This window comes from Bacillus rossius, chromosome 7, assembly GCF_032445375.1.
Source record: "Bacillus rossius redtenbacheri isolate Brsri chromosome 7, Brsri_v3, whole genome shotgun sequence".
Taxonomy (NCBI): Eukaryota; Metazoa; Arthropoda; class Insecta; order Phasmatodea; family Bacillidae; genus Bacillus; species Bacillus rossius.
The window spans coordinates 45,464,319-45,488,735 of record NC_086335.1 but is presented as its reverse complement, the minus strand read 5'-3'; the positions used below and the strand labels follow the sequence as shown (position 1 = coordinate 45,488,735).

Sequence of the window (24,417 nt, the reverse complement as noted above, 5' to 3'; positions counted from 1 at the left end):
TTTTGTTCCCCCATGTACATAAAAAAAAAATTATACACATACCTGCACAATACTTACTGTTGACTCGATTGCACGTGCATTTGTTGGTTAAAATTCTACTTAAATTATTCTACGTATTGCTTTATGGACTAAATTTAAAAAAATAAATTATATGCCTTATATGTATGCTATGCTTGAAAAAGTAAAGAAAACAAATTAATTTTAGTACATACCAGAATCTATGAAGAAATAATACGTCCTACAGTAAAATTCTTAAAATGCATGCCATCTAATTCAAACACGTTTTAATGATTGTTGAGTGGTTTTTTAAAACAAGAAGGTGTTGAAGTATAAAAATGCTTATCCTTGTATGTCTTCAATTCAAATAGGAGACAGGCTATATATAAGTTAGTTATTGACAAGTAGGATTGTCAAAAGTTGATCCATAAGTGTACAGATTAGCTGGAATACACTGTAATTGTTTACGAAGATCACTGTGGAAATTGCCAATGAAAAAAGCTCTTGTTATATTGTAAATATTAATGTAGTAAAACAGTAAGTAAACATCCAAGTGAAACTATTCAATGACGTTTAGGACTAACAATAAAGAAACACATTAACAGCCTACTGTTTGTATTATTCGATGGTTGTGTATAAAGTCAAGGACATAGTCTTATGACTCTTATGACTAGATAGGCATTCTAATGTAAAAATTGTTATTATATAGTATTTGGATGATTTAGTAAAATAACATTTATCCTGTTAAATGATCTACTACATTGCTTTATCATTAAAATAAATGTGTAAATAATTTGCAAATGTATTTGTTTTGAGAATCATAGGATTATTGTAAGTTTCTACAGAGTTCGTTTATAGCTGATTTTGCCTTATATTATGTTCTTTGACTAAATACATACATAAATTTTGTTTATATTATTATTTTAGCTATAAACATAATGTGCCTCCTACTGTGAAAAATCGTGTTACAGCCTATATCTGTTAATGATGTACTGTTCCATGTTCGTACAAAGCTATTTTAAACAAATAGTAAATTAAGAGTAATAAATTATGTGTCACCAATATTTTGTGTTTGAATTAATTTTTGATTTCTCTGAATAAAATACCTTCTACATAGTGCGTGGGATTATTCATAATAGTTACTGCAGAATTCCATTAAAATGATTGCAAATAAATTATCTCCTCGCATTTATCTCGTGAAAATTTGTGACAGTTATCGTTTTCACAAAATTGTGATGTGTAAATATATATGTAAACTTTTCAGGTGACGATTTTTTTTGGGGTCTATGAACCATGAAACTAAAAACTATATAAAAAATTTCCGGAAGTCACCCCATTGTAACGGTTACAATAGGTAGTACCTATTTCTCTTAAATCTACCTAAATTCAAATTTCTATGCGCATTTATGAAAACAGCTACACTTTAAACTTACTTTTTTTATATATTATTTGAATATTACATAATCTCAGACAACTGTGTCAAATGTAACAGTACTTTATAACCAGCCAAAAACTAAAATAAAACTGAAACACTGATACATTCTGAAGCTAATAGTAAAAATAGACAAAGTAACAATGGTTACTTTCAAGGACGCTGTACGTTTTTTGATACTTCACAACCGTGTAGATAAAATTTTGTCAACCACTTAAGTAGGCTAACGAATGATTTTGCAATTATATTATTTGTTTTATTATCTTCACGGTTGTGTGGCCAAAGATATAAATTATCAGCCTGATCAGTCAATATCTTGCATCAACTTCAGATACCTGCATGACTTTTTTTTTATAAATCCACGTGAGTTGAGGTCGTAGGTCGACAACTGAAACCGCGCGTATAAAGAAGCGCGGCGCATGCCGGCTCTCTAATGTCTTATCATCACAAGATGTTGGCAGTGCTGGTCTTCCTGGCTCTCAGCTCGGCTGTGAGCTCAGCTCCCCTTCAACCCGTGAGTACCGGCGGCAGACCCCAACTACGAGCTGAACGTCAGTACTGCTCTCGCCGTTCTTCAAGCTATACTTCTTTAGGCGCCTGATGAAAAAAAAAATATGAGAGTGAATTTTTACGATGCGCGCGCACCACGTAGTTAATATAGTTATTTACTAACAGTATCAACATGTCTCTAATACATCGCCAAAATTTCATTGGCTAGAATTAACAGTAAGATTTCACAAACTATGCATTAACACAACACGTATTTTAATACAACACTTATGAAATTATTGAACTTATATATTTTATATTATACATTATTATCTCTCAACGTATTTATAACGTATTATAAAAGCCGCATGGCTATGCGTCGCGCTTTTCAAGAATACTGTTAGCGGAACGAACGGTAAACAGCTGTGTCTTATTTCTCTTTCTCCCTTTCTCTCTCTCTCTCTCTTTTTAAACGCCACGGAAATGTTCGAGCTCCCTGACACGCCAACTGTGGGCCGCGCCGTATAATTGAATGGCGCGCGCATTCTCCCTACTTCCTGTTACACGTTTCCGTCGCAATCACGAAATTACTCCCACCAAATGCCGTACACCGTATACCGAGAGCTAAGATGTTACACGTCAATAAATCCTGGTTCGACACGTCGGGAATCAGACCCTGATTTTGCCTTCCTGGGAGACGAGTGATCTGATCACTTAACCACGACGCCTCCCCCCTCCCCACCCTTCCCAATCCTCCATTATTGTTTCAACCCTTTTCTTGAACATACACATGCAGTCCATCTACTTGCTTGAAACGCCAGCCACCGTAACACAGGACTCCACAAGTCAGGAAAGTATCGAAATAAACAGCTACTTTGCCGGTAAGAAATTCAACTTTAATTACCAGCAGCCTTTCGGTTACTTGAAAAATTTTTTTTGTGCTTCGCTTCACTTCATTTTACAGTCGCACATTAAAAATAATATAAATAGCTGTATAATGTATAAATTAACCCTGAAAATGTTTTAGCTTTCTGACACGTTCTGGCTAGTTGAAGATTCATTTCGTATTACATTTAACTTTGCTTTTTACATTATTGGAAATGACTTTTTGATACATTTTTTTGACGTGACAACGTCTAATAAATCGATGAACGCCGGCTGCACGCACGAAAAAGTGTCCCGTTACGCACATTGTCCCGTTACGCTCATTGTACGCTTGCGCCGCATCTATCTCTCTTCCACTCGATTCGAACAACCATCGATTTGACTTTTTCGAGGCACATTAAACTTGAAACACTCCCATTAGTTTCCTACTTTTCCTATCATCGTCCTATCCTTAACAGAATAACACAGATTGGAAGAAGTTAAATAGCAAACATGTATAAAAGTTATAGTTAAAATAATCTCCTCGTTGAAGTAATAAACATATTTGAATTAATGAGTGCAAATAAAAGTAAATTTATCAATTAAATTTTATATTTCATTTCACTCCTTCTTTGTATCCATACAAAATAGTGATAATTCAATAAAAATGATTCAATTTTATTCATAAAAGTATGCAATCATTTCATCAATGTTTTGTTATGACGTTGTCACGTTAAACTATCGTCCGTAAACCGACTTTACAGACAACCAATTTTTTTTTATTCTTAAAAAGTTCTGAAATTTGTTGACCAGATATTATATCTTTGGAGACATCTTTTTGCAATGCGGTTAAGTAGCAATATCTGCTCCTGAGCAGTCACGAGGAAGTAGTGTGGACAGTTCCGACGAAGGCTCTGCGAGCAGGTGTTGCCCCGCATTGACGCGCGCGCAGCGACCCCCCTGCGACGGCTCACGCGGTCACGCGCGTGCCTGCAGGCGGCGGACGGCGCCGTGACGGTGCGCACAGACGCCGGCCTCCTCAGGGGACACGCGGCAACGTCCATCTGGAACAGGACCTACTACAGCTTCCAGGCCGTGCCGTACGCCCAGCCGCCGGTCGGGGAGTTGCGCTTCAAGGTCAGTACGGACTCGCCTCGAGCACAACGGGCTGGGTCTCAATTACACCTTTGAATATATATATATATATATATATATATATATATATATATATATATATACTGTATAGAAGTCGCCAGCCCAGGTTAAAATTTCTAATACGGTTTTGAGGTAGTTGGTTAATTCACCGCTGCAATCGCCACCATCTCTAGGGCATCGACTTGTGGTGGTCCCTAGCGGACAAGTGTCGAACTCTTCAAGCACCCCTTCCCCACCCTCCCTCAAACATGCGTTGTCCTCCACCCACCCTCTACCCCACCTCTCATCCCTACAGTTTTGTGACGCACAAACTCCCGTTGAACGACCTTGAGCTGCAGTGAATGTTGGGTGGGGGGGGGGTGCGGGGGAATGACAGCGGGCGACAGTGCTGCGCTCTAACGTGTAAATAACAACCTAAGACGATACAGGGCGTTACGGAAGCGCACTGCAGCGGTGAAGTTGCCAAGCTGCTCATCATACGCTCCTGAAAAACGTAGAGTAAATCCTATCCACTCACGACTTCTATACAGTATATATATTACACCGACAAACTTGGGCTGCAGAGTTCATAGCGACAAAATAACTTGAAAACCTCTATACGTATAACGGTCAAAAGTTCTTCCCAAGGCGTATATATATACGTCTTTGAAGTTGGAGTTAAGTAAGATTTTTTTTTTTTTTTTTGCTGTAAACTTAGCCGTGTGCCCGATGGGAAAGTATTTGATCCTCATGTTTCACGAACACACACTGATATACGCTGATACAACTGATTTTGATTTATAATCAGAAGTCTATACACCAATTTTTCCGTATTTCAAACTTCCAAAATGAAAAATTTCCATACAAATTTTCATCCCCTATTTCATCCCCCTTAAAGGAAATTTTTTTAGAAATCCTTTCCTAGTGCTCACCTACGTTGTATAAGGAACTCCTATGGAAAATTTCATGTTTTTATACCTACCGGTTTGAACTATGCGTTGTCTGTCAGTCATGTTAGAGTTTTGATAGAGAAAGTATTTAATATGGAGCACTCAAGAGTCTGCATTATGTTCAACTGGATAAAGTTACACAACCACAGCGAATTTTGTCGCTGCAGCAAAATTATTTCATTTAAATTGAGGGTAACACCTTTGTTTTCCACGCATTTTCGTGAGTGTTTCGACGGTAAAAATTTCGCGTTGGTTGTATAACTTAATTAAATTAAACATAATCCAGACGTTCAGTGATCCATTTTAATTATTTTCTCTATTATTTACAATAAAAATGTTGTTCAGCTTCGCCTTCAAAGACGTATAAGTAACAGCCTTGGGAAGCACCTTAGACTATATATGTGTGTGCGTACGTGTGTATGTGTTTGTCGGTTGAATTCAATTTCACTTTGTATATGTGTACGTACTTGTCCCCGGAAGTGACATCATAAGGGCTGTTCGAACTGGAAGTGAAGAGTGCCAGTATGCAAGTTAACGAATCTGTGTACTTCTCGCGTACTTCAAGTTGAAGAAACTTTGCCATTTTGAGAAAAGGTTTTTTAGGTTTTTATTTAATAGCTATAAAGTTTAAGTAAAGAATAATATAATCATATTCACTTTGTATTTTATTGATATTAAATTAAGTAAAAAATAAATATTTAAACATGTTTACTCGAAAGTTTCAACCAATATATTATGCACGTGCATACTGATCTTAACAACGAAACAAAGGTAAAATCATAAAGTAAATTTCCGTAAATTCTTATGGCACTAGCGAAGTGTTAAAAGTTGCTCATTTCAGTTGAACTTTTTTTTTCAGTAAAAGTTCGAAATAAAAAAATAAAAAAAAATCGTGTAAACAAACTGTTTGGCTTACTAATACCGTTTGAAGAGGCCAAACATTAAACACGTCTGGATTCTTCAAGGGCATGCAAAGTACGCCAGTTCGCAAGTACACTACTGCGTACTTGAATTCAGACACGACCTAAATGTACGCCTACATAATTAGAGACCTAAAAAATTCGCGAATTCATTTCGTGTTATGCTAAAATTCAAATAAATATACCTTAGTGCTGCTTCTGTCATTGGTTCACTGTTAATCTGGAGGACTGAGGGCCAATTAGAGACCCTCACTCACAGAAGTGTCGAATCACAGGCTATCCAGTCGAGACGACTCACAAGTCAGCAGACAATGAACAGTTGGCATTTGCCCGAGTGTATAGAGGATATTGGAGTCGATCCTGAAGGTCATTGAACCCGCGAATTTTTCCGGTCTCTATACATAATATATTTTACAGTTGAAATCACTAGGCACGAATAATGATAAGAGATACATTCAAAGATTTACTCGCGATTGCCACCTGGTGTTTCTATGTTTAACTAATGACAACTTTGGTTTTGCAGTTGGAAAAAACATCTTGTTCAGAGATGAACTTTTTCTGTATTAGCCTTCTGGAGCATAGTAGTTTCATGGGCATACGCCATGGCTGTTTTAAACTGATTATAGAAAAACCTCAAGAATGTACCAACAAATATTAATACATAAACACACGGAGAATAATGAATAGCAGTTGATGTCAAATGTTACCGAGAATTCCGTGGCAGGAATTTAGTCAGAAATATTCACAGCACAGACGAACGCTGTACGTACTTTTTGTCATCATTAATGACTTCATTGCGGATAGCGTGGGTAAAGGCCCGTCTACAATAGCAAAGTCCCAAATTGATCGATGACTGGTCCACTTGACCCTCTGACGTAATGGGTAGTGTGGGCGATGGTCCAAATCTTTTTGGTCCGAACGCATTGGTAAACTTCATGTTCAAACTGAACTTTTTGTCCCAATCTATATTCTTTGGTAGCATGAAAGAAGAACACTCGTGATGTATGCTATTTTCGAGTTCCCGTTTCGAAAAGGTAAACAGAAAATAACGGACAGTGTGGAAGGGAGCCAAAGAGACCGAGACAAAATATTGATCAATGCAACCGGCGCTTATTCAAAGGCCGAACATACGAGTTCATTTTTTGTTCCAGTGTGCTTAGAATTCATGTAATAGCATTTACTTTGTTAATCACAGAATAAATAAATAAATATTATTAAACTTTCACAACTTTCGAAATTTAAATGAATATTCGAAAATCGGCTGCGCGCGCATTGAAAACAATAAACAAAAACCATCGAATAGCATTTATTTTTGTGCTCTATATTTACTGCGCTATGGTGACTGATTAATAGTAAAATCAGTAGATTCGGGCATCTGACATGGCAATTGCCGGCGAGGCGACGCAATGTGACGTCACGCACACTAGGAGAAGGACTCGGGTCCGCGTGTTCGGACAGTCGTGGACGTGCCTGGACTCTGGTTGCAGTCCCCGCGACAGGTGAAGCCCTGGACAGGGACGAGGGATGCCACCAAGCAAGGCCCGTACTGCCCCCAGGGCATCATGAACTACACCACAGCCAAGATGTCGGAGGACTGCCTCTACCTGAACGTGTACGTCCCCCAGGTAAGCAACTCCTTGGAGCTCGTTTACATTCCAGTCATTCTCTGCATGCAAGAGATCTCGAAGGACCCTAGGTGAAGACCAATAATCCGCATGGTGGTAGTCTATGTATTCTAATAAACCTTTTGGTCACCTTCAGTACCAATAAAACTGATAAATATATTGAACAACCCTTAATCCTCAGTCTATGCACACGTATTTGGAAAAACTATGACTCTTTCTTCGGGAGTTCTTAACCAGTCTAATAAAATTACGGAACGTTGAGGTCAGCATTCGTAAACTTGACTTCGCAATTAATCGCTGCAGTTCTTAAACATTTACAGATATCTCAGTTTATTTTACAGAGAGGTGTACTTCATGGTGTTTATTTTGATGTTTATCACGTTTCCATCTCAAAACTTCCCTAGGTATAATGCTGAAAATAAAGTTGTATATTTGTATTATTTAATAGTTTCTATTGCTTTAATGGCTCATTGTATGCTCGAGTATACAAAGCTTGGTTTTTTTTTCTAACTGGTTGGTTATACCTGTCCAACCACAAAGCAAGGAAACTTGCCAACATTTTACTTCAGAAAAGTTAACGACATTCAGGTTGTTAGTTGGCATCCAACATTCCTAAGCAATTGTAAGCTCTCTAGATTTGACGAATGTTGCTAACAAATCGTTTTAAGGGAAACACAACTATGGATTATTTTGTGTTTATTAGGCTATACGTTTTAATTTGCTAAATAAAATATTTAAAAAAAAAACAGACAACCATAATTAATGATCTCTCTTTAAAACATATTTATTCATATGTATAAAGGTTTATATATATATATATATATATATATATATATTTATTCATATGTATAAAGGTTTATATATATATATATATATATATATATATATATACACACACACACACACGCGATTTCAAGGACTTTGAGACCTGCCGGACAATCTCGATATTCCATGTTTGTGGTAATGAAATTGTGATGATTGCCGTGGGTTGTGTTCAGGTTGCCCCGTCGCATCAGCCGAAAGCAGGACTGTCGGTGCTGGTGTGGATCCACGGAGGAGGTTTCGTCGCCGGGTCTGGGATAAGAGACCTCTACGGACCTGACAACCTGATGAACCACACGGCCATCTTGGTGACCCTCAACTACCGGCTGGGCGTTCTCGGTTAGACACGAGGCATGCCGCACGCTCTGTGCCATCAAAGAAACGGCCTTTTTAAGTCCACAAATTGGGGAAAAATTACACGACAAATTTGAACAATGCAGACAAACGTGCAGTGCCCGGACACAAATAATTTTGTCTGAACCCCTCCCCATTACCTACTCTCAAACTTTTCATAACAGACATATTAAAAAAAATAAATGGGCGCGGGTACTTACGTACGCATGTTAGAAGTTATACTTGCTTCGCGTAATAAAAAAAAATCTAACTTTTATTTTGTGTGCACCTAATTAAAAAAAATAAAATAAAATAACAAAAGGGCTGGAGTGATATTATAAATACAGTTGATAAAGTAAAAATTAAATCAAATTAAAATTTTTAATAAATATTCAATATCCAATATTATTATAAACAAGCGTAGAAAATACATATAGTGAATGTTTATCCTAATTTAATTATTTTAATTTTTTATTAAATAATAATGTAATAATTTACAATACAAACAAATTATACATAAGGGAACATAACCTCACATACATAAATGCACTTTAAAATACACTTGAAAAATTTTATAAACACACGAAATTAATGTTTTTTTTTTTATTTATATGGACCAGTATTCAATATAAATTACTAAAGTATATGTTTTAAAGGCACACAAATAATTTTTTTGTATGTATACTTTTTTTCATTCTGTGAATTTTTCATGCATGCTGCGCTCGTATCGTAAAAAAAATCATTCTCGTCATTTTTATAACGCACCTAAAGAAGAATAACTTCAAAAAGACTGTGAACGTTACCATGGCCATACCTGTAAACGTTAATCTGTACAACATAACATACAGCATAACTTGTGAGGTTTACAACAGTGAATTCCGTTAGCAATAAACTTGTTTTTTTTTCGGCCTATCAAGGTAAACTCTATAAGCTCAACCGGGCCCCCATACTGTCCGAGGCCCAGGGATTTTGCCCTCCCCCCCCCCCCCCACCCGCAATAGAAGCAATAACGAGTGTCGCAATTATCATTTCGCGCTTACTAACACAAATAAACCCCTGAAAATTGCAATCAGTTGTTTAATATATTACAATAGTATATATTATGTAAATTTATTTCTAAACATTTGGTGCCAATTGTAACTCCCTTTACCTCCGTTCGAAGAGGTAAAGGACAAACACACAAAAGTGATTTGTGGACTTCAATAAGGTGAAAACGGTACGTTAGTAAAATTGTTTACAGCTTTAAAAAAATATATATATACATGTAGTTCACGGGAATCCTTCTTTTCACAGACGAGAGAGCCAAACGTCCGATCGTGCATCTTCGGGGTTTTTTTTTTTTTTTTTGGTTCATTGCAAATAAATATGGCGGTGTTAATAAAAGGATACTAATGGTCAATTAGGCTAGGTTAGCTACATTATAAATACTTTAAAACATTGTGGACGGTTGATTTGGTTGGGATAGCTACATAAAAGATACGGGGGGGAAAAAAAAGCATGAACATCGGGGAACTTCGGGTTTTTGGCTCTCTCGTCTGTGAAAAGAAGGCTTCCCGTAAGTTCACAACGCTCGCTGGCTTGGAAAACAACACAGTGGTAAGTGGAGATGCGAGAGATAAAGTTGCGTCGCCGGGGCGGCAGTTGCACCGCTCACCAGAGGCGAGAGACGAGCAGGGCCGGCGTGTCCATACAGGCGAACTAGGCAACCGCCTAGGGCGCCAAGTAGCTGGGGGCGGCGCAGCACGACACATAACAGCTGATATCATATGTTTAACGATAATTGAAACTAGATGAAAATTGATTTTTGTAACAGTTTGGAATGTTTATATTGATATAAGTAATTATTTAAAGTCCACGGTGACCTGTTTAATATTTGTAATAAGTAAAAAAGTAAAAAAAAAAAACACAAGCTTGCTTACATTTGATTGTTGACAAAATCTTAGGCTTACGTGATGTATTTTGAGGCAAGGAAAATATTTTTTTTTGTGGTGTCCGGCGGGGGGGGTGGGGGGGGTGGTGAGGGGCATTAAGGTTCTTCGCCCAGGGCGCCAATTGACCTTGCGCCGGCCCTGGAGGCGAGACACGGGGGAACGCAATGCTGCCCGCAGGCTACATGAGCATGGAGCACCGCGAAATGACCAGCAACGCCGGCATGAAGGACCAGGTGGCGGCGCTGCGCTGGGTGAGGAGGAACATCGCCCAGTTCGGCGGCAACCCCGACGACGTGACGGTGTTCGGGGAGAGCGCCGGCGGCATGAGCGTGGAGCTGCTGCTGCTCACGAGCATGACCGCAGGTGAGGCGCTGCGCTTTGCACTCGTTATCTTTTGGTTCGCATTCACAGCAATCGACTCCCCGCAAGAAATTTTCCCATGCCTAAAAGGTACCGCCAAATATCTTCCCTAAGCAATGGCGGCTCCGGGAAGACCTCTCGGGCGAGGCTCTCACACGCAGGAGGATGCAGTTAATAATCATGACGTTGCCCTTGGAATATTCACAAAATATATGGTCTCAAATACTGAAATTTAGTATTTTCGTACAAATTATGATTGAAAGAAGAGTTTAGCACATTAACGAAAGTATTTAAGTTAACATTAATATTCCCTACAAAGAAATAAGAAGTAAAATTTGGGCTCGGAAGGGGCTATCGCCCCCTGCGCCCTTCCTCTGGAGCCGCGCTTGCCCCTAAGGCTCGGTCTCACAAGCCATTTAATTTTTCGATGTTTTTTCTCTCTCTGTTCATTACTTTAAAAAAAAAGATATTTATATAATTTTAACTGAATACTTTCCTTGCATTGGAAGTTATGCCACATTCTGTTCTCTCTTTATGTCTTGACAAAAACATTTAATGCAGTCTGCAAGCATCACTGTATGTCTCATCATAACATAAAGTGAAATATTGACCATCCATGTTGTCTAGCATCTGGCACAAAAGTTTCACGAATGTCTCCACACTTTGCTGATAAATAATAAAAACCTGCAGAAATAGTTTTTCAGAACCCAAATAAATTCTGCGTTTGAAGCATTCTCTCTAACATCATACAACTTAACAGTTTCTGTTACACCTGTGATGCTGAAAGTTGACATTTTCGCTTCTTTTTTTTTCTTTTTTTTTTGTGTTTGCGATTTGCAGCATTTTTTTCCACAGCTCCAAAACCTCAAGAAATACTGAAAGTCTTTGATCAGAGTAAATAAAACTTTTACTTCACTAACTTTGCTTCCTCACTCTGAAATACAACAATTTTCATCAGTCTTATTCAGCCAATCTGGGCAGGCAAAAACTACATTTCCCCATGGTTAAGATACATAATTTAAAATAAGTTTTATATATATATACACACATCCACCCACTAAAGTGACGGCATCTGAAACAAAAGACACGAAATCATCACTATCCTAACTGTTACTGAAATCTTTTAAAGTCCGAGCAAAATTATCCAATTTTTTGCCGTATTCTACATTCTTCCCTATTATTGATGGATTATCATGGACAAGACTTCAGTGCTACTACTACGCTGTAATAGCATGGAGCACTTAAAAGCCCTCAGATATGCTTCATTGGGCATTTAATTTTTTGTTTGTCCATTCTATATTTGTCCAAAATTTTGTCTTCTTAAATAAAATAAAATAAAATAAATATATTTTATAAAAATATATAATCAAGTAAATATATTTTATAAAAATCTATTCCACAAAAAAAACTGACTTAACTGACCATTTATCATAATTACTGACTAAATAGTGATTTTGCAAAATAAAACACTTTCATTGACCAGTTTCCATCCCTGATTGTTGACCGGTCTGTTACACCCCTGATTGTTGCAGGTCTGTTCCATCCCTGATTGTTGCAGGTCTGTTCCACCGCGCCATCTCAGAGAGCGGGTCGGCCGTGACGATAGGCACGAACGCGAACTACAACGGCACCCAGGCAGCCTTCCAGTTGGCTGAAGTCCTGGGGCACAACGCCTCTAGCGCAGACGACGTGGTGAAGTTCCTCCGGTCTGTCTCTGTGGAAGACGTGCTGAAGGCCCAAACACTGGCTTCATCGCACACGGTAACTCCTCAGGAGATGGTAGGCATGGGCGTAGCCACGATTTACTGGAGAGGGAAGGGGGGAACAGGTAGCTATTAAAATATCGTTATGAGTAGGGAAAACAGGTCCGGAAAGGACAGCCCAATTAATGTTTGCAGTTTTATTTATCAACCAATATTTACATTTTTAGTTAAATTACAAAAAAAAAAAAAATTGAAATGTCTGCCCACAAATTAATCACACTTTCAAAAGTATACTATTTACTCTCCTCACTGGAGCCCGGCTCGACAGTAGCTCACTCTACTGTTTGTTTCTTAGCACCCACCTAGTTCCCAAAATACGGCTTCGCACCATTCACTCGTCCACCACACACAAAACACCGCACTAGTCACCGATGCCCCGAACTTCGCACACGAAGCCCGTCACTCGTCGCCCGCTATCGCTCGCCAAGGAATAACTCACCCTCTTCGTTTCAATGCCGCTCGGAGATCGGCTACCGCCCTTCATACCTGCCGATTCATCCCATGGAAAGATCTCGACTCTCTCCGAAGTGTCGTGTCGCGACTTGATACTCGAAATTACGAGAACAATGGCGTCCTAGTTTACGCCACTTCACGCGAACGGGGCTCTGGGAACGTGCCGAACCCTCAAGAGGGACAGAGAGGCGCCACTGCTAATCGGATTACCGCATAGTGATAATATAGGGACGAATTCAAAGAGTTCCTTCGGTGACTAACGAAAAACATCAAGGTAAGATACATAAACAGCTTGTCGATAGTATTTTAGTTTAGCAGTTTTCGGTATTTAACTTTAAATATTGTAATGGTAAAAATATTGTTTGAGTTATGAAGTAAGAAATTAATTAAAGATATTTTAATCAATCCAAGTGCCTTGTCCACGTTCACTCAAAATCATAAATCATGCTCGCTGTTCGACAATACAAAAAAAAAGGAATAAAAAGGGTTGGGTTTCGGCAGAACTGGCCTATTCCTGGAAACAATTAGCTTTAGCTTGAAGAGTTACCCAGTCACCACCTGCTTATAATTACCGCGCTGGTTAAATACAATAGGTGTAAGATATTTGAAAGCTTGGGACCTGTCACGGCGTCACAACCTTATAGCTTCTGCTCGCGACAGGGGTAGGGGAAGGGAAGGAGAATCGGTAGGGCTCGCTTACTCTTCCCCTCCAGTGCAGTGGCCGGTGATAGCAGTAAGACACCCAGGCTTTTAGCTAACCTGCTTTCAGATAAGAAAAAATGGGGGCTAAAGGGGGGTTAGAACCCCTAACCCCCCCCCCTGGCTACACCCCTTTTCATATTATTAATTTGTTGCATTGTATTTAATGCTACACAAGTGCCGTTGCCATTCGGCGCACACGGAAATAAAAATTCACGCCAAACAAAAAAAAATGCTTCTTCGAATATACTACCACACTACTTTAAATCATGCCGGTCAGAAGTGCCATTTCATTATCACTACTGGTTACTACAAGTCAGGGATGCATATAGACTTGAAGCTGTAAATAATGATTTCAAGCCCTCTTCATTTATTATGTTTATCTACATTACAAACTCAATACTGGTACGTAAATTCGGAGGATGTTTTATAGCTGTTTTATACTTATACATTCATCTAAAAAAAAAAAAAAAATCTTGTTTCGAGAATGTGTTCATTTCTGTTTGCTGGTTTGTCTACAGACTGGAATTACACTCAGTACTTTCCCAACGATCGATGCCAAGATACAGGAAGGCAGCGAGGTGTTTCTTGCTGATGTCCCAGAAAAGATAATACGAGCTGGCAAAAGCATGCCAATTCCTTACATATCAGGTGTCAACTCTAAAGAAATGAAGATGATGGAAACAGGTCAGGCAATACTTGGTACTTAGTTCAGTTAATTTATGCCCTGTTGTATAATCATGCACATATATGTATTATTTCTCTGATCTGTAAAATCAGAGTTGAGAAGTTACCGATTAGCAAAATCTTACTAATTTTTAAAAAAAAAATTTACCTAGAGTTGCAAAGCTTAGGCTTGTGATTTATTTAAAAATACAAATAAGTTACATCACCATTTCATTCTCACTAAACATTTTAGCACATTTAGTATCACATGTAAAAAAAAATTGTTAAAATCAGACAATTATCTTACAAACCAGAATAAATGTTGATAGCCTAATGGCTTGTAAGTACAATATTTAAAATTTTTAAAGACAAAATGTAATTTATATTTATGAGTCACCTATGAATGCTGAGAAATTCTTTTGGTAGGAATTCGTTAAAAATTTCTGTTGATCAAGCAAGTTTAACAATCATCATTGAAAAAAAGTTATGAATCACTCTGGTTGAAACCAGCTAATTTATATAATTTACCATTGATAGGGCTAAATTTTTTAAAAAAATTTTTTTCAGGTCTTACACAAGCATCACTGGATAATTACAACAACAATCCAGAGCTGTTAATACCCTCTGGTTTGAACATTAAACAAGGCACGAATGAATCTCTTGAGCTAGGAGCGAAGATAAAAAGCTTTTATTTTGGAAACAAGAGCATCAGCTACAGCACGCTCTCTCAGCTGGTTGATGTAAGTAAATTTCATTACTTTAGAAAAAAAAATTATGCTGTGGCAAGCAAGATTTATATTTGAATACTGCAATATTTTATTATAAGTCCTTATATTTAAACATTTTCAGTTTTATCAAAATTAATTTCAAATTTTATAAAAAGTATTAGTGTGTTTTACTTCGTTTCTGATACATGCTATAGCAAATCATTTCCATATTAAGCTTTATTCACAACTCCCTAATGGGGGAATTTATCATCACATATGATATAACTAATGGCTCAAATCATGTTTTGCATAGCAAACTACTATTATACTTTTATTCTTAACAATCTTCATCGGTATGGACAGTAATCCCAGGCTAAAATCAAGTGGTTCAAAGTTCAAAGTACGCTTTAATTACAAGATACAGTTAATTCTATGGTCCACCACTAAGGCTGGGTGCACAATTGAAAAAATAACACTAACTGTAACAGTAGGTCGTGCGCACAAGATTTGACCGCCATGTTTTCTAACCTACTGATTCACAATAGCGCATAGGACAGTCATGTGCATGGGAGAGAGGCCGTGTGCATAGGAGGGAAATTAATATATTTTATTTATGTTCGAACGCATGGCACAACAAAAATGAGAGTAGAGTTGGAAGCCATTTTGGCAGGACTAGAGAACTGTTTTTTAATTATCAACTATATTGTGGCAGGAAATTGTTGAGATATTACAATGCTCAAGTGTATGTAATTCCTGCTTTAAAACTTAATAATCAATGTTACTTATAAATGTCACTAGCAATTAATGTAAATAAAAAAGATTCCTAGGTAGAATTGTAAATTAGAAATTTTACATACTGGTAAATCAAATTAATTTATATGTTGAAAAACTTGGTTCTCAAATTCCTGGTCAGATGTCACAAGATAATCATTTGGTAGTTAATATAACTTTAGTTATTTACTATCACTACAACTTAGCAAAATTTCATTGGCTGAAATTAACAGTAAGTTTTCAATTGCAAACCAGTTTCACGCAGGTCATGTACACAGTCATGTGCGTGGCCTGCTATGTACTTGCTTATGTTTTTTAATTCCCTCACAGTTTATTGTTACTGTCAGTTTTCATTTCTGTAAACTTTTCCTTGGTTTCTAGCAGGTTACGTTTCACATTAACACAACTATATTACCTTTCGATAATATGGGAAAATCTCTAATCCATAGAGACTGGAAAAATTCACGCTTTCAATGACCTCTAGGATAGACTTGATGTAAGCTTTTGGACATATGCCATTCCAAGCACTAGGATAGACTCCACAATCCCCTACATACTGAGAGAAAATGCCACTTGCTCTTTGGCTATTGACTCATGAGATTTGTCAACTGGGATGCCTGCGATTCAATACTTATTTGGTTGACTGTTTTCCATTGGCTCAAAGTTCTTCAGATATAATAGGTACATTTGTTTGGATTCTAACATATTGCGAAATCAATCCGCAAATTTTTTTAGTCTCTACTAATCCGGCCTTTCCATGGTCTCAAACGTGCCAGATTAAATACAGTGAAGCCAAGCTTTCTATACGATGTGAACAACATTTTACTACCTTTACGCGTTGCTCTGTAAATGGATGGATGATCTTATGCAACACAGCCTACACCTTTTAGTAATTTTGTGGGAAATGCACATGTTAATGTATTTAATACAGGCCTAATTAGGTACTCATCTCAAGTAGCAAATAAGTTTTCCTCTACCAGTAGGGACTAACTTTCATTAAGTCCCCTATTTATATCAATATTTCATGGCAGTAATGTATTAACCAATACAAACTTGAAATCTTATGTGGTTCTATTTAAATAATATATTTTATAGAAATATAGAATAGAAATTTTATAAATAAATTGAATTACATTTAAACTATTATGTTATTTAGTCATCAGTTTAGTATTAACTTTCAGCCGTTAATATTATTTACTATTTTAATAAAATAAATTACACAATAATTAACTGTTGATTTTTTGCTACAAGAATTTTCAAATGTATCTGCACAACAAAAATAAGGAGCATCCCTCTTCCCCAATAGGTTGAATACCATCTGGTTTTATAAAGGCCTGTTCAGAGAAATATTATCCCCCAAATAAATGGTGGGATAGAAAATAAATTTCACATATTTTTGATTAGCTTGAGTGTTTAAAAATTACTTAAAACTTAATATTTTTCCCTGCAATCTGCAAAGTATTAGTCATAAAAAATAGAATGAGGAAAATGTGTGTTAAAAAACGTGAAATTTGTATTTAATACCAGCTTTATGCTACTAGCTAAAATTCATAGAAGCATTATTCTATACTTGATTAAAACTTTTATGGCACACTATAGAAAACAATCCTTTAAAAAGTTTGGGTAGCCTACATTTGAACTTAAATCAAAAACATTTTGGTTCACAGGTTCTGACCGACAACTTCATGATATACTCCGTCCATAGAAGTTCTATGCTTCACATAAACTATGGGTCATCACCTTTTTACTCATACCTTTTTACATACGATGGTACCCTGCGCATTCAGTTGGGAAACTACACTGTTAAAGGTAAGTGGCAGCAGTGTTTTTCTTCATTGGTTGATTTTATTCATGTTTGAGCCTGATAAATAAATATATGTAAAAAAATACATGTTTTCGTACTTAGAGCAATGATTATTTCAAGGGCTGCTGCCCAGTTTTATAAATTGTTAACACATAAATTAAGCTTTGAATTCAAGAGTTATTTCACCCTGACTAGACTTAATGTTAACAATTAGAAAAAAATTCTAAAATTAAAATTTTATATGTATAACTTGGGTAACTTTTTAATTAGATCATAAATTTTATAACTCATCCACTCAATGTTTTGATTGTCAGGATTCTGATTAAAGATAAAACATATTTTAGGTGTGTGGTTAATAGGAGGCCACACTAAAGAGTACTATATTTCAAAATACTATGCAAACTTTACTTATCAGTGATGTAGATGATTTTATAGCATAATGAAATCCAGTGACTCAAAAAAATTCATAAAAAGTGTATATGTTTTTTGCTGAAACATAACAGGTGAGGTTGGCCAGGTGTACAAATGTAAGACATCCAAAAACTTCTATTGGTTGGATGCTTCACTCCTAAATTTCCACTCTTTAGGGGATCAACCCCCAAATTCCTACACATTGGGGTTTTTAGCACTAAATTTCCTGTTTTTAAAGACTTGGCCACCAAATGCCTACTCATTTGGGGCTTCCCCTTTCCCCCTCCTCCTCAAGTTGAGGGCCTTACTACCACTGGGGGCTTCACACCCAGACTTTCACTCGTTGGGAGGTTGCCGTGAAGACTTCAGCCCCCAAACTCCCGCATGGAGTTAAATATATAGACTTGTCGTTAGGGGTGGGGGGAGGGTTCTGATACACTGAAACTGTGTAACTTGGGCGCCACCACGTGTAAGGGCACGTGGACCCGGCCGTAGACTCCTGACGTGACCCGTGTGGGGACTAGGCTCGACTCCCCCTTTGTGCAGTAGTAGGTACTAGTGGGCTCTTAAGGCGTCCCACACGCCTCGGGACTCAGAAGATTACGCACACGGCTGCTCAGTGAAACTCACAGAAGTCTAGGGAAAGCTCTTTATTGATGTCGAGCGGCACAAGGAAATAAAATGTTACATAAGTAATTACCTGAAAAGAGAGTTATTAACTGATACACTGAAATAACATGCCAACAGGAATATTACACCGGCTTAAAGGCCGACCAGGTCACCTCGTGGCCTGGCCTCGAAAGTTCGTTAGGTATGTATTAAGACGAAAGAAAATATCCAACTGGATTTAAATAATTATGTTAAAGAGCCAACCTCCAGGGGTAGACCTCGAGGAAAAGAAAAAAAGGTTTAAAAAATAATAACGGAGCGACGGATGTTACCAGATCAGTGAAACTATAATTGAAGTCGACGAGGTGCGCTCAGGCCTTCTACCCCGGGCGGCGAACGGAAGCTGACTCACGAGGCCAGGGCATCATGGCAGCCGGGAAGCGTTAAATTCCTGTTATGTTACCAGGTATCCACCTGGTAACAATATTAACATGACAAACCCTCTTAAACACTAAGCAAAAACTGACCACAATGATTTATCATTACCAAACTTAACTTATTTTTAATTTATTTGTTAAAGTTTAAAAAAAGTAGTTGCGGGTAGTTCCGGGGTTGCCCGCCTGGGGCGCTGCGCCGTCCTTACTAAGTAAAAACTTAAACATAAACACTTAGGCATTAAAAAAAAATGAAAATAAAAGGTTTAAATTACAGTTACTTATTATTTTAATTAAGTTTTTACGTGAACGTGGCACTGAAGCTACTGCCTCTTGCAGGGCCAAGGCTCACAAGCACACACGCACGCACTCGGCGGCGGGAGGTTTTAAACAGAGGATGGGGTGGAAGGAGAGGGGTGTCGACGGCGTGGGGCACATCGGGCTTAGGAGGAGGGCGTAGCCCCGGTCGACGTCAGACTTGCTTTCTCTTGTTGTGGGCTTCATCCCTAAACTCCCAATCCTAAAGACTTTACACTCTAGGAGGAAATCATTGAGACTTTACCTTGAAAACTCCCATAAGGGGGTTATGCCATCCAGCTAAAAATTCCTATTAGTATATTTTCCCCCAAGTAGGTATGTCATAAAAATTGACCTAGGGAGACTTCCCTCAATTTATATGTAAGTATGTACATGGTACAGTTAAATTTTATTTTTACTTACCTAATGCACAGCTGGAGTAATTAAATTTGGCAAGCACATTGGAACATACATCAGCCATAAAAATGCTACTTTTCATGATTCTAGCTGCCCATTAACATGGAAAATCATAAAAAAAAGTATGAAGCTAAGTGCTAAATGTAAGTTTGCAAATAAATGTGAGGTATAACTGACGGAATTACGACAAAACATCAAAGAACCATAATTGCACATCTGTGCAAATTCAATAGGCCTGCCAGGTTTGAAGACTGTATATTTTGAGTGTGAAAATTATTTATTATTTTTTTCTGTATAAGTATTTAATTCAGTGGTGGATTTGGAGGAGGGGGAAGGCATTGGGGCACGTGACCAACCCCCCCCCCCCCATCACAGAAGGGTAAAATAATGCACTGTATAATATGATTTCTGTAGTAATAAACAGGTATTATACTAGGTCCAGACTAACTCCCCCCCCCCCGGAAATCAATCCTGGGTCTGCCCCTGGTTATGCATATATTTTTTTACACACTTGTTAAACAGCTAGTCATGACCTTTGGCAGACATTTGGCACATTCAACGCCCACAAGATAGTACAGTTTGATGATTCTAGCTACCACACAAGTATGGAGAAATATAATATAATTATTAAAATAATTTTCACTAAATCTAAATTTCTAACACAATAAGGTAAAACCGATAGAGATGTGTCAAAATGTCATACGATAGAACCAAAACTGCAGTACATTTCAATTAAAATAGGCCTGCCATGTCTAAAGACTGCATATGTCCATTAAGTGTGTAAAATAATTTAAAATGACAAAAAAATATTTTCTTTCTTGATTTAAAATCATGGCTTTATCTGGGCTGTAACCGTTGGAGATAAAACATAATGACAGAGACCAAAATTGTATATGTAGTCAAATCCAATATGGTTTTGCATTCGTTTTTGACTATGCCCTACCATTTAGCAACAATGGGCCTCCGAATAAAGGTAACCACAGAATTTAAAGGTGCGTCAAAATTTTAAATTATTTTTGTGGGTTTAAATTAAAATTTTTAACTTTTTGGAATTTTTCCATCGGTTACGGACCGAGACCTATAAGCTTTAAGCCTGGAAATTTTCAAGTTTTTAGTTTATCTGAAAGTGGATCAGAATTTTTATGAATCACTCAGCGAGTCAGTCAGTTCGTCTGTGAGTGAGTCACTTGTAGGACTGTAAATATTACAATTAAGGACATGATTATATGGTTAACTGTGATAAAACTGAAATAACACCGAAAAGCATGCCAAACACCACATAACAGCGAACTTCAAGTTAACACACCATATTGCACCAAAATGCAAGTAGCATTTAACCAAATATTAATTGAAATCATAAACAACTATTCTTTGAATGTTTCAAATTCAAATATGTCATTTATTCCAAACAAAAACTGTGCCAAAGTGCATGGATCAGAAAACTTAATTTAGTTTGTTTCATTGTGCATCTCTTATTGAATCATTTTTAAACAAGAAATGCTCGTTAATTTATTTTTATTTTTCTGAATGTATCTGTTTTAGACCAATTTAATACAAATTTTTTTATCGCAAATATGCAGCATGCAAATTTTACCACTGTTCTAGTGGGGTAAGTATTACAAAACAGCTTTTATAAAAATTAAAACAATAACACAGAAATCCTCTGTTTAAAAAATGAAATTGGACTAAAAATAAAACCATAAAATCTTATCTCTAATTATAAGTCAAAGCATGCACTCAAAATAACCATATTGTTATTGCACTATAAAACAAAGCACAGTTGTAAAAAAATTTTTGTTTGGTTGTATTGCAACCAGAAATAATGAAAACCGAGGTTCTAGTTGTAAAACTGAACTAAAATCAAGCTGACCAATAAACCCCCGATACAGCACAGCCCTACTAAAAAAAAAGCTCTAATTTTTTTGTGATCTGCAGATTATACATACATAAAAAAATATCATTGAACTTGAATTCAGATTTTATTCTTACCAACAGAATAACCTGTAACTTAAATAAGTATTTTTTTTCTGGAAAATGTAATTTAAATTGTTTGATGTTTGCATTAGTTAACTGTTATCAGTTTACAAATTTGATATTGTCTTGAATAAGTTAAATTATATTTAACTATCCTAAGTCTATCTTGTAACAGGAGTGTACACAGAATTTCATTTCCGAATTTCCGGAAAGGAAGCAGAAAAGGATTGGGAAGGGGGGAGGATAGAACATTTTACCCGCTGTCTGCTTTCAAATTATTTCCATTTGTTGGTGGGAATGAGAAAATGATAGTGTGTTTAGACTTTCTTGGGCGGAAGGGTGGGTGGGTTAATAATCCCCTCATTACCACCTTGCATATGCCCATCTAGTACGTCAAACTATTTTAGTGCTAATAATAATAACAGAATAATAACAAAACTGTACAGATTAAAGGTTTTCAACTTGTATTTGTACTAGATCACTAAATGATAACTATTTATCATTATTGTCCACAGGGCCTGGCCACGCTGATGATATGGCATACTTGTTCTTCATAAGTTACGTGCCTTACAGCCCCAACCATGATGACATAGAGGTCATTCATCACTTCACCAACATGTGGGTGGACTTCGCTACATCTGGGTAAGCTCTTCTTGTCAACCGAATTGCATTCGCCAGAACTGTTACAGTTTGTCGGTCTAGTGGAAAAAGTTTCTGGAGAAGGCAAAATACCATCAAGGGCGCCAGGAAGACTTTACAGGAGGGGCTATCGTACAAAGAAAGGATGAAGCTGTAAAACATAACATTAATTAAGTCTTGATTAGCCTTGGAATATTGACAAATTCATGTTCTCAAATACTGAACCTTAATAGTTTTGATGGAAAAAAAGTTGAGCACATGAATTTAAGTGTTTAAGTATATAAAAATTTTACCCTCCAAAATAAATAAAAACATTTGGGCTTGGGAGAGGTTATCTTCCTCCCCCTTCCCCCAAAGCCATGCCTGAATACCATTAGCCTACAATTTTTTAATTCCTCAAGCAACAGTGGCTGGATTATCAGAACACTTCCCACCTCTCCAATCTGCATTCAGCTCCTGACAGGGTCAAACTCATATTTTCCACAAGTGGGTTTTCGCTTGATATTTCTTCTCCAACCTCCTCCCCCCCCCCCCCCCCAAAAAAAAAAAAAGCATCCTGTTACTGCTCTATGTACAGTTAAATAAGGAGATGTTATCCCTCGACTTCCAGAAATGCAGTTATTAGTACAGTATAGGTGAAAATGACAAAACTCAGTAATCATGAGATCTTGTTTCAGAGCAACGTTTGTCACTTGCAAATTAGAAGGTATTTACTAGGCTGTATTAAAATTCCACCCATGCTCAGGCATGCACATTGTATTAGTCAACAAAATGGAGGACATTACATTACTAACTCCTCAAAGATAACCATTAAACATATCAAAAACACAAAACAAGCTAGAGGTTGAATGGTTGCCGATGTAAAACTGTTGATAATCGAAAGAAAAAAAAAAATCAATTTTTTTCCAGCCCAACATACCCAGTTAAACAAATTGAGATTTTTTAACTGTGCAAAGGTCTTGACTGCAACCAGCCAGCCTATCCAAGTCCGTCAGATCTAGCAACGTAACCACTAAATGTTACACAATAATTTTCACATTTGTCTTTGTTAAATTGTTAATACATTTTATAGTAATAATGCAGTGGTAAATTATATGACTAATTTTTTTTTACTCAAGTTTTCCGTTATTTCCTAAAACCCTTCCAAGCAAATGATGGGATGGTACCTTACTGTAAACCATGAATGACTCCTACCTAAATTCCTAAATTACTAGGTTACCATCTCCAATGGCCCCACTGATGAAACATTAACCCCCCCCCCCCCCTCCCCAAATAAAAATGAATAATAAGATGGTTTTGAATTGATGTCCTAACAATGTATATGCCATCCTAAATTATAAATAGTAATACTTCATTTGTACTGAGGTAACGTCTTCAGTTTGGGTATTACTTATACAGCCTTGATGCACAGTTCTTTATCACTTGCACAGTGTTTAGGAGATTTCCAGCTCAAAAAAGCAGTGTGCTTTAGTTTGAACATTAGGAACATTTTCTCATTTCCCCTAGCGGAGGCATCACGTTACCGCTACAATGGTGGTGGGCCGATAGTTGTGAAATGCGAGGCGGTGGTATAATGTTCACAAGCTGTGTCCACAGTACAATAACTGCTTTGCTGTTCTCCCCCTCCAGGAATCCGAGCATGCATGAATCCGTGAAGTGGACTCCGGCCACGAAGGCAAACCACACTTACTTGCAGATTGATGTGGACCTCAGTCTTCGCACCGACATGCTGAAAGAGCGCATGGCATTCTGGGACCAGGTGTATGAGACTCACGGGAAATGACCATCTTGTTTCTAATTCTGATGTTGAGACTTCAAAAACACATTTTTGAGCCATGCTGTTGAAATAAAAATGGAGTAAAAGTCTACAATGTATTACATATTTCCTACATTAAAAGTATTGTCACATAATATAA

At 37.2% G+C, this 24,417-nt stretch overlaps 1 protein-coding gene across 1 annotated transcript; it reads left to right on the top strand.

Annotated features, from left to right (window-relative positions):
- Positions 1 to 1,747: 1,747 nt before the first annotated feature.
- LOC134533955 (juvenile hormone esterase-like) lies at positions 1,748 to 24,417 on the top strand. Its single transcript, XM_063371796.1, has 11 exons — positions 1,748 to 1,943; positions 3,779 to 3,919; positions 7,274 to 7,411; positions 8,410 to 8,572; positions 10,675 to 10,860; positions 12,416 to 12,618; positions 14,294 to 14,459; positions 15,006 to 15,178; positions 17,584 to 17,725; positions 22,378 to 22,504; positions 24,131 to 24,417. Exons 1-11 carry the CDS (start codon positions 1,863 to 1,865, stop codon positions 24,282 to 24,284), a joined length of 1,674 nt encoding a protein of 557 aa, XP_063227866.1. The 5' UTR covers positions 1,748 to 1,862; the 3' UTR covers positions 24,285 to 24,417.

Excerpts from the sequence above, each read along its gene's own strand:
- LOC134533955 (XM_063371796.1), top strand. The coding sequence starts at position 1,863 with ATGTCTTATCATCACAAGATGTTGGCAGTGCTGGTCTTCCTGGCTCTC. Across the intron at positions 8,573-10,674 it reads CTACCGGCTGGGCGTTCTCG|GCTACATGAGCATGGAGCAC; the intron begins GTTAGACACGAG and ends TGCTGCCCGCAG. Across the intron at positions 22,505-24,130 it reads GTGGACTTCGCTACATCTGG|GAATCCGAGCATGCATGAAT; the intron begins GTAAGCTCTTCT and ends CTCCCCCTCCAG.